Below are 14,298 nucleotides of genomic sequence, written 5' to 3' on the forward strand. Positions count from 1 at the left end.
ATTGCCCTCCTCTTGTAACAGCTGAAAAAACTTGCCCCACTTCCTACATGACTTATTAGTAGATAAATCTTTTTGAGTACTTTGACTGCAAGGTAGATATTTGAGCAATATTTGAGTACTAACCATTTTCACCAGCAGCAAATTATGTACTATCATTGACATTACAAGAACATGTCTACATGGGATCTTATGGTATTCCTAGTTTAGCACTTGAATACAAAACCACACAAACCAGTACTGACACACACACACACACACACACACACACACACACACACACACACACAATCATTTTGTAATTGGTTTTCAACATACATCATCCATATTCAACTGCACCACCAAGCTAAGTATTATATTGCTAGAGAAACCGTGTTTAGACAATATGAGGTCTGGGAATGCAAGATCCCCCATAGGACTGCCATAAAGGACAGTAAAGGAGAGGATGAAGGTATAGTTCATCATCAGTCCCAAGAGTCCTTCGCTTCATGAGCATCTCCTTTACGCCTCAAGAAGAACTTCATAATGTTCAACCGTTTTCTGCACCATTTCTAAACAATTAGATAGCTGGTCCAACAGACACTGATCAGAGAGGTTTGGCGAGCATTTGAAGTAATTTACATTAACAAATACCATATAGGGTTTACATACCTGGATAAACCTATTTTGCCCAGGCAATTGGACTGGGTGCATCCCAAAACAAAGCTCCCACAAAATCTGTATTCTCACCTGATTAATTCATATGTTTCTCCAAGGAGAGGGTTAAAGGGTTTGCCAGTTCTCTCCCATTGAGAGGCTACAGCAGAAACAGCAAAAGCAGCAACAGCCTGTAAAAAGGATATGGGTAATGAATATTAATGTAAAAGAAACTTAAATTGGCAATTACATTTTCATCTGCTGTAACCACTTTACCTTTAGGCCACAATTCTCACAGTTAGGAAAGGTTTCCTAAGCAGACATGACCAGTTGCTTGTGGAGATGCAATCTTCTCTCTAAGTGAAGGGTGGGGAATCCTTGCTAACTGGTGGGCGAGATCCTTACCTCTACCAAACTCCATGAGCCACTTTGACAGGTGGGTGTGGCGGCCAACTTGCCAATCACCTGACATTACCAGGGCATCAGGTGAGTTTAACCTCTCTGATGCCTATATTTGTATGAGTTTTTAGTGCTGTGTCTTAATTATAAATTATGTGAGCTAACATTGTTGGGGGTTAATAAAGCAGGGATTTTAATTTCCATAATTAGGTTGAAGAAAGACTTTCAGGACAAATATAGAGGGGTTTACAAAAATGTTGAAAAGCTTCTGCTTCTGCAAAGGATACAGTTGCTGAACATTAAGCCTTTTCATAGTACTTCTTGCACTGATTGCTAAACGCTAGCTACAAATAAACAACTTATTAGGGCATTCATATAAACTTCCTTCCTATGCTTCTACAATTTTTTACATTGGTAGTCAATCATCTTAAATGCACATAATTTGAGGGAGAAGGGAGATAGCCATCATGCAGCCATAGAAACGAAGGCAAACATTACCTGCATTCTTTCTACTGGGTTTGAATGACTACATGCTTTATTAATGAGGTATGTGTGTTCCATATATTCTGTTATTCGTTGGAGGAAGCTCAGAGGTTCATTGAAGGCAATGGGCATGGTTATCTTAGACAGCTCCTAAACAGCACAAGAGAAAATACATAAAAATGTGAATATGAAATGAGGGCTTATGCAAATGTAGAAGCATGGTATATAACAGCACATGAAACTTCAGATAAAAATCAGCAGTAGACAAATGGAGAACATAGTTAAAACAAAATTATTTAAATTTTTTTGCATTATCACAAGAAACTTTCATGCCCCCAAAGGAGGGCCAAATTTGCATCATGTGAATTCTGTCAACAGTTAGATACTGGGATGAAGTAGTTGATGATTGGTTAATTTAACTCCTTAAATTAATGTGGTTTCTTAACTCAAATCAACATGCTCATGCATCCCCTCTATGCATATTTTAATGCCCAATAAACTGCCATTTGCCATTATATAAATGTATAGTGCACTCACTATATGAACACAGTGTGTATGTCTTAGCCTGATCTTAGAAGTTGAATGTACTAAAAGCAAGATAAAAGTATAAAAAACACAACAACAAAAATTACAGATGGTGGAGGAGCATCTTTCTTATGAAGGCTTAAGGAGAGTGTACCTTTTATCTTAGGAAAAAGATGTAGGGAGCTATAACAGAGAATTATAAAAATTCACATTAATCTAGAGAGAAAAATCAACCAATCCTTTGAAAAACTAGAGCTAGACTGTAGGAAGTATTTCTTCACAGAAGATGCCCGGAGATGTTCTGAAGGCCTCTAGCATAGCAGCCTTTTAAATATAGTTAATATAACTGTCAGTGGCCACTGATTTTTTGTTTCATTGTGTTATTGTTTTATTGCTTCTATTGTATATGGTATGGTATTGTTGTATTATGACTAAATGATACCATTAGTCACTTGGGCATGCTCTTGTGAAAAGGCAGGATATAAATTTAATTAATAAATAAAAGCTAGCCACAATAGCTAGATGACTCCATGCTTGGGGGAACTTCTGATTACTACAAGCCGAATACCAACACAAGACGGCTCTTGCCATCTAGCCCTGTTTGTCTTTCCCATGCCTTGCAAGTCAATATCAGAGTGCTCCGCTAGAAACCTTTGCCCTGACTAAACATGGCAATTCATATGTTCAATGCTGCTCTGGGCTCCTTACTGGGAGGAAGGGTGGGATATAAATCTAATAAATAAATAAATAAATGTGTAACACGCTGTATTAAATTACCTATGGCCTGTAATTGGGAAAGAAAGAGAATGGCAGATTGGGGGGGGGATGTAAAATACAAAAATGGTAGAACCGTAACTCTGAATTATGTCATCTAAAAAAAATGAAAATATGAAGATTCTTTGCCATATTATCAAGTTGAAAAACTGTGTCTTGTCATATGCACTAATGGCATAAAAACACAAAAAAGCAAAAGAAATATTATAGCTAAATGTCACCTGCTAGTTGACTCCCATTGCTACGCAACTGATCTACAGTGAGAGACCAGTATGTTCAAGTTATGAAATTAAAATCACAGTTATACAAATAATATTAAATGTAAGCACAGTCTAAGCAAACATTTCAAATGTGTGCCTAACAGAAAATTACTAATTAATGATTTAATTTATATCGAGACTGTTGATCAAAATGTTGTAAAACTCAGTTAAAAACAGTTGTAAACTTTTAAAACACTTTGGGGCGGGTAAATAAGATAGGATGAGCAGAATCAATGTTGTGCAATTAAATTTACAAAACGACTGTGACTTTCATTATCAGATTAAAGAGCAATACATTTTTACCGTACTTTATTTTCTTCAGTTTGGACATTAAAATCAGTCAATTTCACTCATCCTTGCTTTGTGTGTTGTTCCACTGATGCTTCTAATTTGTATCTGCACACTTGACTCCCCCCCCAAATGCAACATATTTTCAAAAGCATCAGGCAAACCACATTAGTGTGATAGTAAACTTACCAGCCCAATGCATTTTTTTAAGATACTCCAGACACTGAAATCACTCCTAGTAAACATTGGTGCAGGTAATGATGTTCTGTGGGAAGAAAAAAAAAACCAGCAGGTTAATATCACTCCCCAACTCTTTTCTGTAAAAGCCTCCATTGCAGAACTCCAATAAATATTCCAGAATTCCAGCACTATGTCAACAATCACATAAGTTTTGGCCACCACCTACATGAATTTTTTAAATACATCCAGAGGGAAACACATAGAAAACAATACTAAGATAGTGATCATAGGCATATTTACTTAAAAATAAAGATCCACTCAAAATAAGGAGACTTACAATAAAATATGTTGAAGCATTAGTGTTAACCTCACAGAACAAAGCAAGAGACTGTTCACAATGAAATTAAACTGAATAAAGTGACCTGACTAAGCTAGAACAGAATGTGAATATTCCTCTATTTGGACTGAAGCTAACAAAGAGCAATCTAACCAAGGCCACTCCAGGTTAGTTCATATGATATAGCAGCCCTGAAGTTAAGTGCTCACTTGATTGCATATGGCAAGCACCAATTTTCTCTATATAATAAAGCGAAGCCCTCCCCATTTTATTTACTCAGTTAAGTTAAACAAACATGCAAGATTTCATTTTGCTATTTTTCAAAAGATATGACCCCCATACTCAATTTATGCATAGTGCCCTCATTGTGCTGCTGGGTTATTTTTGTTATCAACTGCTTTGTTTTATTTTTTTCACATAGTGTTGTACTTTGCCCCGGATATATATTTTTTTTTTTTGAAAGACAGTATTTTTCTTTAAAAACAGCCAACCAACCAAGAATGTTTCTGGTACAGTGCTGCCTGCAAAGAAGCCATCTTCCACCTCCATTCCCTGTCATAATCCTTAGATATAATTCCTTAAATTTCAACATAGAATAATTTATGTTCCCCTCTCCAGGAAGTGGCAACTAAATGGATGGCTGTGTTTCAAATCACTCCTCTAAAAGGAAAGGTTCCTTAACGGAAATTGCAGCAAAAGCTCCTGACATGTTTAGCATGAACTGGAACAGGAATCGCTGCTCAGCATGCTTTGTAGAATACCTGTGTTTCTTGATTCCATTCTCTTGCATGGTCCTATCTTCATTGTGTCTTCCAGTTCTATTACTTTGGCGGACACCCACATCAACTTTATGAATTGCTTCTGAAAATTCCCCTGAAGAATTATCGGAATCAAAGCCTGTGTAAAGAAAGTGCACAAATTTGTATTTAAGCTGCCACAGAGACTCTGTTGGTTTGGCACACAATTAGTTACAGAACAAGGAAAAGCAAGGATACTAAAGGCAGCTTCAGTTTGAAGGAGATAATATAAAGATAATATAAAGAAGAGGGCAACCAGAATGATCAAGGGGATGGAGCGACTCCCTTATGAGGAAAGGTTGCAGCATTTGGGGCTTTTTAGTTTAGAGAAAAGGCGGGTCAGAGGAGACATGATAGAAGTGTATAAAATTATGCATGGCATTGAGAAAGTGGATAGAGAAAAGTTCTTCTCCCTCTCTCATAATACTAGAACTCGTGGACATTCAAAGAAGCTGAATGTTGGAAGATTCAGGACAGACAAAAGAAGTAGTTCTTTACTCAGCGCATAATTAAACTATGGAATTTGCTCCCACAAGATGCAGTAATGGCCACCAGCTTGGATGGCTTTAAAAGAAGATTAGACAAATTCATGGAGGACAGGGCTATCAATGGCTACTAGCTGTGATGGCTGTGCTGTGCCACCCTAGTCAGAGGCAGCATGCTTCTGAAAACCAGTTGCTGGAAGCCTCAGGAGGGGAGAGTGTTCTTGCACTCGGGTCCTGCTTGCGGGCTTCCCCCAGGCACCTGGTTGGCCACTGTGAGAACAGGATGCTGGACTAGATGGGCCACTGGCCTGATCCAGCAGGATCTTCTTATGTTCTTATGTTCTTAAGCATAAGTCTCTCTCCAAATGCGTGCATCTAACTTTACTAGGAAATATCATAGCACTCAGCTGATTATATAGCCACGAGAGTGGCTGTGTACAATAGCCAGCATGGATTTCTCGCATTCCACAATGTTAAATTGAAAATACCCCCATGCCATTCTGATGCTTCCCATAAAATCAGTTGAAAACAAAACCTTACAAAACTTATAGTCCAGAACTCAGAAACACTTGCTTAACTCTCTAAATTTTCATGGTGATACACAAAACACTCAGAGAGAATCGAAAGTTCGAAGTGTAAAAAGAGAGGGGGGAAAGACCCCTGTTGGACTTTCTTCTGTCAGCATTCTCATAATTTGTTGAAATTAATTAAAAATCAGTCATGTTCACAGAGTACCTATAATCCTGTTACTGACCTCGCCCCATACTCTGACCTTCATTTTCTGCAGTTTAAATGTTAAAAAAAAATGCCTGGCCAATTTTTAATTAATTATGCGGTTTCAGAACATACCTATAGCCAACAGATATTTCTACCAAACTTTGAAAAGCAGGGAAATTGGGCAGCTATAGTGAATGCACCAGGGGAGCAGGAGACCTGACCTCCTCTCTGAGATATTGTACTGCCCTACAGAGTTGTAAAAATGCAAACACAATTTGGGTTGGTCTTTCATAGTCCAATCCACTTCCAGTGTAGCTTGGAAGAATCTGGTAATGTGCCTCTGAGCATAAGGTGAGTGGTGGCAACACCTGTAATCAGCCCAAGTAATAGAAAGAAGACGTGCTGTGCTGATCTTGTTTTAGTAGGGAGGAAGCAACAATATTAAGACAGTTGATAAGAGTTCAGATAGTCCCTTTAAATATGTTTGATTTACTTTGCAATTTTAGTGCCCTATAGTAAATCATTTTCTTTTGCTTCTGTTTCTGTGAATATGTGAAGTACAGCAACACTTTGCAACACTAACAAAAAAGCTCCAAAAACAATTGTAGAATAATGGAATTTGTGTTATGGCCACTAATGCAATTAGCCCATGTGTGGACAGTGCACACACAGGTGTGCCTGAAACCAATTGTCAACTATGTTTTTATTTTATCTCAGTATGACTGTTCATTTAAAGTACTTTGAGTTACCTCTTGTGCTTGATTAATTTTTCTCCCATGTGACTAATTCTGCCGATCATCTACAATAGGCACTTGGCTTACATACAATTTTATTCAGAGGATAACCATTCTGAAGGTGTAACAAACTGAATCTTCCAGAACACAGATGGTCAGCCTGTGGCCCAGGAGCTGCATGAAACCCTGGCCTCATTTTATATAGGCCCTCATACCTCCTGAAGCTACCCATTCTTTCCTCATGTCAGAGTTCCTCTTTGTTTTTCCTGGCCTTTTAAAGAGTCCCACCTCTTTCTACTTGTTTTAGAATAAGTGGAAGGGGGAGGGTTTATTTGATTGAAATAATTTAAAATATGTATTTTTTCTGCTTTTATGGCTTGGGCTTTTATGGTTTGGGGACAAGAAGCTGTCCACACACATACAATAAGCCCAATAGGGCTTACTTCTGAGTAGATCTGAACACAACTGGAATTCTAATTGGAGGTGGTCATGCTGCAAATGGAAGTAGGGCAGTCTCTATTCCAATACAGGCATACCCTGCTTTAACGTACGCAATGGGACCGGAGCGTGTATGTAAAGTGAAAATGTACTTAAAATGAAGCAATTATCTATGCATGTACTGCACGGCAACCGCAACTAGATGGCAGTGGTGTCATGCCATTAAGTGTTTTTAACACATTAACGTAATTGCGAAGCGCGTGTACGTTAAGCGGGGTATGGTGGCGTATGGAGCATGCACGTTATAGCGATGCGATGTTAAGTGAAGCAATGTTAAGCGGGGTATCCCTGTACAAGTTTGTCACTGCCCATGATGATCTCTGGCTCCACCCTAAGATTGTTCCTGAGAATGCGGCCCTGGACAAAATGAGGTTGTAGCAGCGAAGGACTAGCTCTGATGTCTTGTCTTGCTTGGCCACTTACTTCTCTCAAGGAAACCACCTCCTTAAGTAACAATGTATGAGACTGGGGAGTTCATGAACCTCAGCTGTGGCAACACAGTCAAGAAAAAGGGAGGCAAGCTTCTTCTAACAACTTGCTCCCTGCCTTTCGAAGTGACAGAGAGATGCTGGTAGGCAGATTCTCAAGAAAAAGGAGATGATAATCATTTTACTCCCTGTCCTTCATAGCTGAAGCTATCCTCTAAGACTGCTTATTTTTAAAACACTAATTTGCTGGTAATTTGATACATGAAGGGTATTAATTAGCTGCGGCTGCTGCACGGAGGCAGGTGAACTGGACTCATCCATCCTGAGGGTGTGTTTCAGGCAGGGCTGTGGAGTCAGTATGTCAAACCTTCGACTCTGACTCCTCTATTTTTCTACTGTCCGACTCCGACTCCTTCATAAATGGCAAATGTATATTAATTTATTAATATTTCTACTGACTCCGACTCCACCCAAAATTGCTTCCGACTCTGACTCCAACTCCACGACTCTGACTCCACAGCCCTGGTTTCAGGATAGGGAGAGAACAGATAGGCTATTTGGCCAGGTAATCCATTGGTTTAACCCTGTTCTTACCAAGCTGAAGTATCAATTTTTACCCTACAAATGTCTATTTATTTTTTCCCCTACATTTTTGTCTCAAGGAAGCTCGGGGCAGCACGCCTTGTGACGTTCCCTGCCTTCTCCTCTTATCCTCACAGCAACCCTACATGCAGTGACTTTTGTGACTAGGCGGACGTTGTTCCTCACTCTCCCTCGTCCAAGCCCAACGCTTTATCCATTACACCTACTATGTTTTCCCCACCAAGCATATTACTTTTAAAAACTCTGCTAAACTGCTCAGTCTCTCTGCAAAAACCATACAAGCTGAAGATTCCAGCCTCATCAATGTAACATTTTAAATTTTTGTGACTAGTCAAAGCTTACTTTTTCCTTTTCTTCCCATCCTGCTCCCTTGAATTTACAAGGAGGGGAAAAATCACATGTATCAACTTCAGAAACACAGGTAACAGGTGGTGTGATCCTGTTTTATTATTATTTCTTGGGGCAAGTGCAAAGGGTGATGTCACTCATTAATCTGTACTGCTGCATCAGAGCATTCCCGCAAGTGTAATTACCTAATGATAATTAGATCCCATGGTGTCACAACACCTAATCTAGGAACAATAATAGTTGCATTCATGGGGAGCCTGGGTGATTAATGTGAAAAGCTACTTTTAGCACATGGGTCAAACACATGCAAGGTACTCTAAAATGTCACCATTTTGCTGTACAAAACAATAGCAAGCCTTTAACTGCCAATTCAAACAAGATACAAAGTTAAGAAGTATTGTATTATAAAAACAGTATATGCTTATGGAAATATTAGGGTCACATGGCCAGGAAGCAGCTAAGAATGATCTGCAAGGTTTTACTATGGCTTTAGATCCTGGGCAGTCTAGATTTGCAATGTTGTGGACTATACTTTCAATAAAATTTCCAGAGGGATAGCTGTGTTATTCTGTTGCAGCAACTGAGGGTCTTGTGGCACCTTAAAGACCAGCAAATTGGTTATGGCACGATTTACCAACATGACACTTGAAAAAAATAAAATGGACTGCCTTCAAGTCGATCCCAACTTATGGCGATCCTACGAATAGGGCTTTCACAGTAAACAGTTTTCAGAGGGGGTTTACCATTGCCTCCCTCTGAGGCTGAGAGGCAGTGACTGGACAAAGTCACCCAGTGAGCTTCATGGTTGCGTGGGAATTCAAACCCTGGTCTCCCAGGTCGCAGTCCAACACCTTAAGCACTATACCACACTGGCTCTCCATGACACTTGAAGGCACCAGTTTTTATTTCTTTATTTATTTATTTATTATTTGTTTATATCCCGCCCTTCCTCCCAGTAGGAGCCCAGGGTTGCAAACAAAAGCACTAAAAACACTTTAAAACATCATAAAAACAGACTTTAAACTATATTAAAACAAAGCATCTCTAAAAACATTTTTAAAAGGTTTAAAAACATCTATTTTTAAAAAATGGTTTGAAAACATATTAAAAAGCAATTCCAACACAGACTCAATTTGCCTGCCAGTTCCTCCTATGGTGTCTGTAAAAGCTAATTTTGTATCCATTTTGTGATTGGCACCAACAAAACTGTCAAAATTCCAAATGCGCCCACTGGTGCCAAAAGTTGGTGACCCGTATTTATGGTACAGGAGTCCACTTAAACAGATATCTATTTATTTGTCATTATTCATAATACATACACATTCTTACTTAAAAATTCATAACGCATTACAAACCAAACTTCAGGCCCAGGTGATCTCAAAATACCTGAGTAAATTGGCAACAACACTTAACAAAAAGTAAACTTAGCTAAGTGACAGTAATATAAAACTCCAGAGTTACCAATAGTTACCCACTCAGCCAAGAATTATTTTCACATCAAAGTAGCAGCCAAATTTTAAAAACAAAGTTTTGTTATGTTTTTCATTTTACTGAAGATTTCTATTTCAAAACCAAATTACACTGAATTGTAAAACATGCGAGGCAGGAAAACAAACTGACACTCCAAGTGAGGGGTGAATGAGAGCTTCCTGTGGAATAATATTTTCCTGCCTCAAGCAACAAGAGAAACACAATTCCACTTGGGGGTGCCCAAGTGCTCACTGAAAGAAGTTTAAAAAATCTACATATACCTAATGCAAGTTAAAAGAAAAAACACATTTGAATCCACGGAATACACAAACTGGAAAATGCTGGTCAATGTTCACAATTTTTAAACCACTGACCGGGTCTACTTAGGAAAGAGCAATTGTTGCTTAACTATAAGTATGCAAAAAAAGTTATCCTAGGATGGCACTATTTTATAAAGAGATGTAAAAGTTGGAATCTTTTATTGTTTTTGTTTTTAGGGGGAGAGAGAAAGAGAGAGACAGTTTTGCTTGAGAGGACATTGGTGGACATTGCTCTAACTCCTTCATACGTTATAATACTAAGATGCAAAAAAAGTTTAATAACAATGTATGAACTTCACATAAGAAAACAAGAGAAATAATGACTTACTAGTAAGTTTGTGTATAGAAGTCTTCCACTTCTTCCACATCCTGCAAAGTAAACCTAGTTCTTATTGACTAATCTCCACCTCCTTGAAATCCAGGAGGGCAAGTACAGCCTGAGTCAGAATACAAAACAAATGAAACCGCCCCTTTTACGTGTAGTCATTTATACTTAAATGCCAGGTAAGTCAGTCAGTGAGGATCGAGGCTGTATCACAGAAAATCAGATATATCAGGAACCTTTAGAGTGGGGAAACTGAGGAGGACGCCACTTAGAAGAGTCACCAAAGTGAAAGGAGAATGCGTTACAGGCCAAGTTTGTCCAAAGTCACATCATAACAGAGACAAACATTTTTCCACAGATAAAATATTTAAAGTTCCCACAGAGAAAACACAGTCTACTAATCATAACACGATACAGTTGGAATGTAAGGTATGAATAAACCTACAAGTCATCAACAGAAGCATCCGTCCTTGTCATATGAGGAAAAAAGTGCAACACAGCACAACAGGAAACAAAGGCAGAATGTATTAACCATGCTCTCCTAGCACATAATGAGGCAACACTGAAAGAAATTCCAAAGGTTTCACAACTCTAGGTAAGGGCACATCAACCAACAACCAAAAGCCATTATCTAAGAGCATCTACCAACAAGGCCTATCTATACTTACCTATACTAAGAACAGAGTTGGAAGGTCCCTAAAACATAATTTAATTCAGCTTCTATCATTCCAATTCACAATATCATGTACCTTTTAAAAAACGTTTCATCATTTAAACTTTATTTATTTGAATTATTTGGACACAACACACACACTCCTCATCCACCCTGCTTGAGTTAGCAGTTCTCCACTTTGACATTTACAGCCTTGATTACAGCCCCAAAGAGTAGCATTTCCTAATCCTTAGGATTGCATGCTTCAAGGCTGCAGTCATTTGAAAGTAAATTCAGTGGAAACCAATAGGATCTATTTTTGTATTACATAGCTTTCAAGACACAGGAAGTTGCCTGTCAGACCCTTTGTCCATCTAGTTTAGTATTGTTTACACTGACTGGCAGCAGCTCTCCAGGGTTTCTGATGGGAGTCTTTTCACATCCCTACCTGGAGATGCTGGGAACTGAACCTGGGACTTTCTGGATTCAAAGCAGATGTTCTACAACTGAGCCAAAGTATGGCTCCAATTCTTAACTACCATTGTAACTCTGAATCCTTTCTCGGTTTGTAAATATTGTTCTTGAAACAGGACTCTCAAAAATCAACTCCGTCCTTCAAGCATTGTACAGAATATTATTTTCACAACACATAACACATAACTCCAACTTCAAATGACACTAGCCTTTCAACAGAATCATTATCACATGCTAACTCATTCAGGTTATCTACTACAACCCCACAAAAGTCTGGTCAGGTCAGTATTATCTAGTGAATTATAATCTTCCATCATATATACATGGTTCCCCCCAAACATGTCTCATCTTTACCCTGTTTAATCCCATTTTATTCCTAAATGATAAACCAGGCCTAAATAATGGAACTCAGCAGCCTGATGGTGGGAGGTATCACTGTGGTCATTAGGGTGCCAGCCATAAGATGGCTCTTGGGGAACAATACACTATAAAAAGGCAGAGTAGCATTTCACTTTCAGGCTAATGGATCTTAGGCAGATGGGCCATCTTCTTTAAAAATACAGTAATTGATCAGAGTTCTCAAAGTACAGCCTGGACTTAGCTAGCTGGTAGGAGCACAGAAAGATTCAAAGAGAGGCATTATATAAAAGCAAAGGAGAAGTGCTCAAAAATAAATTCAACCCAACAAGAAAAATAAAGGCATACAATATCTCTCATGGTTGCCTCACGAAACAGAGAGACTCTTGAGCTGGAATGTTGAGTGAGTCAACTATCAGACAAAGATTAACTCCAGTCTCCTAAGTAAAAGCTGCAATCAGTTAGCAAAATAATTTTCCTTTTCAGGTCAACCTAAATGGGAAGAAACTAATCTCCACCTAGAAACTAAAGCACAGGGTTTGTTCCTTAAGCAAATGGGTGTCTCCCCGCCTTACAGAATGCTACTCCTTTATAGGCACTTACCAGGAAAACTTGCCACATCAGAAAAGTGAGCCTCCAAAGGGAAAAGGATGAGTACCGGGCATATGCAGGGTTTTATTATATAACAGAGAAGCAAAACTTGGGATTGCAGAAAGATTGTATTAAGTGTTGTCTACAGTGTCAAGGACAAGCTTTGTTGTGAGCCAACACAAAAAGCTACTACAACCAGGGGTGTAGTCATCCAGAGTCTCGGGGGTCTAAGACCCCCTTACTATTTTGGGAGCAGGGTCCCAGCAGGGTCCTTATGACTCTAGCATTCTACAAGCCAATCATCATGAAGGGGGAGTGTGTTAGCAACTAAGAAGAATCTTCGAATATGTTTTCTTGTCCTTTTCCTGCTGATTGGAACCAATCAAAGGAGGTGAATCAGCCACCCAGAAGACTCTTAGTAGCTAACACTTTCCCCTTTCATACTTATTGGCTCCTAGGGATGTCTGCTGTCGAGGGAGAGGGCATTAGCAAGGATCTTATTTTCAACTCAGCAGCAAAAAAGGGTTGTGTGACTGTGACTAATACGATGGGACTCTGCACTTCTGAATTTGCCACTAACACTACTGACTACAACACTGTGAGATCTGTAGTGTTCTCATACAAAGCAGCTTTCTGTAAAAAAAAAGGCAGATGTATTAATGATGGTCTTATATGTTGTGGCAGTGATGGGGACAATACCAGAAAAAAAGTAATTCCAGGCTCTAGATCACAAAAGTCAGCTTATCAGCGGCCTAGCTCTCATTAAGGTATTAAACCTGTATCTGGGCTGTACAAAGTCAGCCTACAGATCAGGATTTCAGTTAGAAAGTGACTCCATAAAACTTTATTATCATTAAAAATCTACTCAAAGTAAACGTACTGTCAGGAGGATAGCCATATGAAACAAACCCCTGCATCTGTAAAAGTTGTGTGGAGGAGGGATTTTCAGCAGGTGCAACTTGTCATACAGCTATTAAAGGTTCAGGAGCCCTGTTTTCTTCTTCCACCAGGCCACCCCTAAATGTCTGGGATAAATGTTTTAAGTCAGCCTTTTTCCTGAACATGCACATGGCTCACATGACAATCTAGTCATGTGAACTTTGACGTGGTACATCCTTAATTAGAGGCTTGCCATCTCAGAGAGAAGTAGGCCACAGTGGTGACAGGGAAGGAAAAAAGTCATCAGAAGCAGCCAATCTGTGTTATCTTCATGAAAGCCCTTAGTGTGACACATTGCAGACAAACTGCAGCTATCAGTGACCAGACTAGGAAAGCATCAATATGCCATGGGCAAGATAAGATGTAGGAAGGAAAGAGAAGCAGACACATTTCTAAGGAAGAGGAAACATGCATATATCTATTTTTGCAAAGGTCTATGGTTGTCTGATAAGGAACCATAGACACACCTGACATCACTATACAGAATTCCAAGACTCAAGTATGTCATTTACCTCCAGCCTTCTAACTAGATAGGGTCTCATTCATCCTGAAGGCACAGATATGCAGCTTGGCAGTTCTCTTGTACTCAGCCATGCCACTCAGTAAGAGGTAGTGATCAAGAGTGCCCTTTTCCCAGTTTGCCTGGTACTCCAGTTCTGCTTCTTTGCTACTATAATCCAC

General features: G+C 39.1%; 1 protein-coding gene across 4 annotated transcripts in view; it reads right to left on the bottom strand.

The window, feature by feature from the left end:
* Positions 1-14,298, bottom strand: part of OSBPL2 (oxysterol binding protein like 2) — a 105,306-nt gene that overhangs the window by 21,515 nt on the left and 69,493 nt on the right. For 2 of the 4 annotated variants that reach the window (XM_061631090.1, XM_061631093.1), the window contains exons 1-5: positions 10,608-10,691; positions 4,641-4,776; positions 3,552-3,627; positions 1,531-1,665; positions 727-824 (exon numbers count right to left, since the gene is read on the bottom strand). In XM_061631090.1, the coding sequence (XP_061487074.1) occupies positions 727-824; positions 1,531-1,665; positions 3,552-3,627; positions 4,641-4,776; positions 10,608-10,647 (485 nt within the window). In that variant the 5' untranslated portion in view covers positions 10,648-10,691. Of the gene's footprint in view, positions 1-726; positions 825-1,530; positions 1,666-3,551; positions 3,628-4,640; positions 4,777-10,607; positions 10,692-14,298 lie in introns of those variants that run through there. The other 2 variants (XM_061631091.1, XM_061631092.1) reach the window with 1 other exon arrangement.

Source organism: Rhineura floridana, chromosome 6 (assembly GCF_030035675.1).
Source record: "Rhineura floridana isolate rRhiFlo1 chromosome 6, rRhiFlo1.hap2, whole genome shotgun sequence".
Taxonomy (NCBI): domain Eukaryota; kingdom Metazoa; phylum Chordata; class Lepidosauria; order Squamata; family Rhineuridae; genus Rhineura; species Rhineura floridana.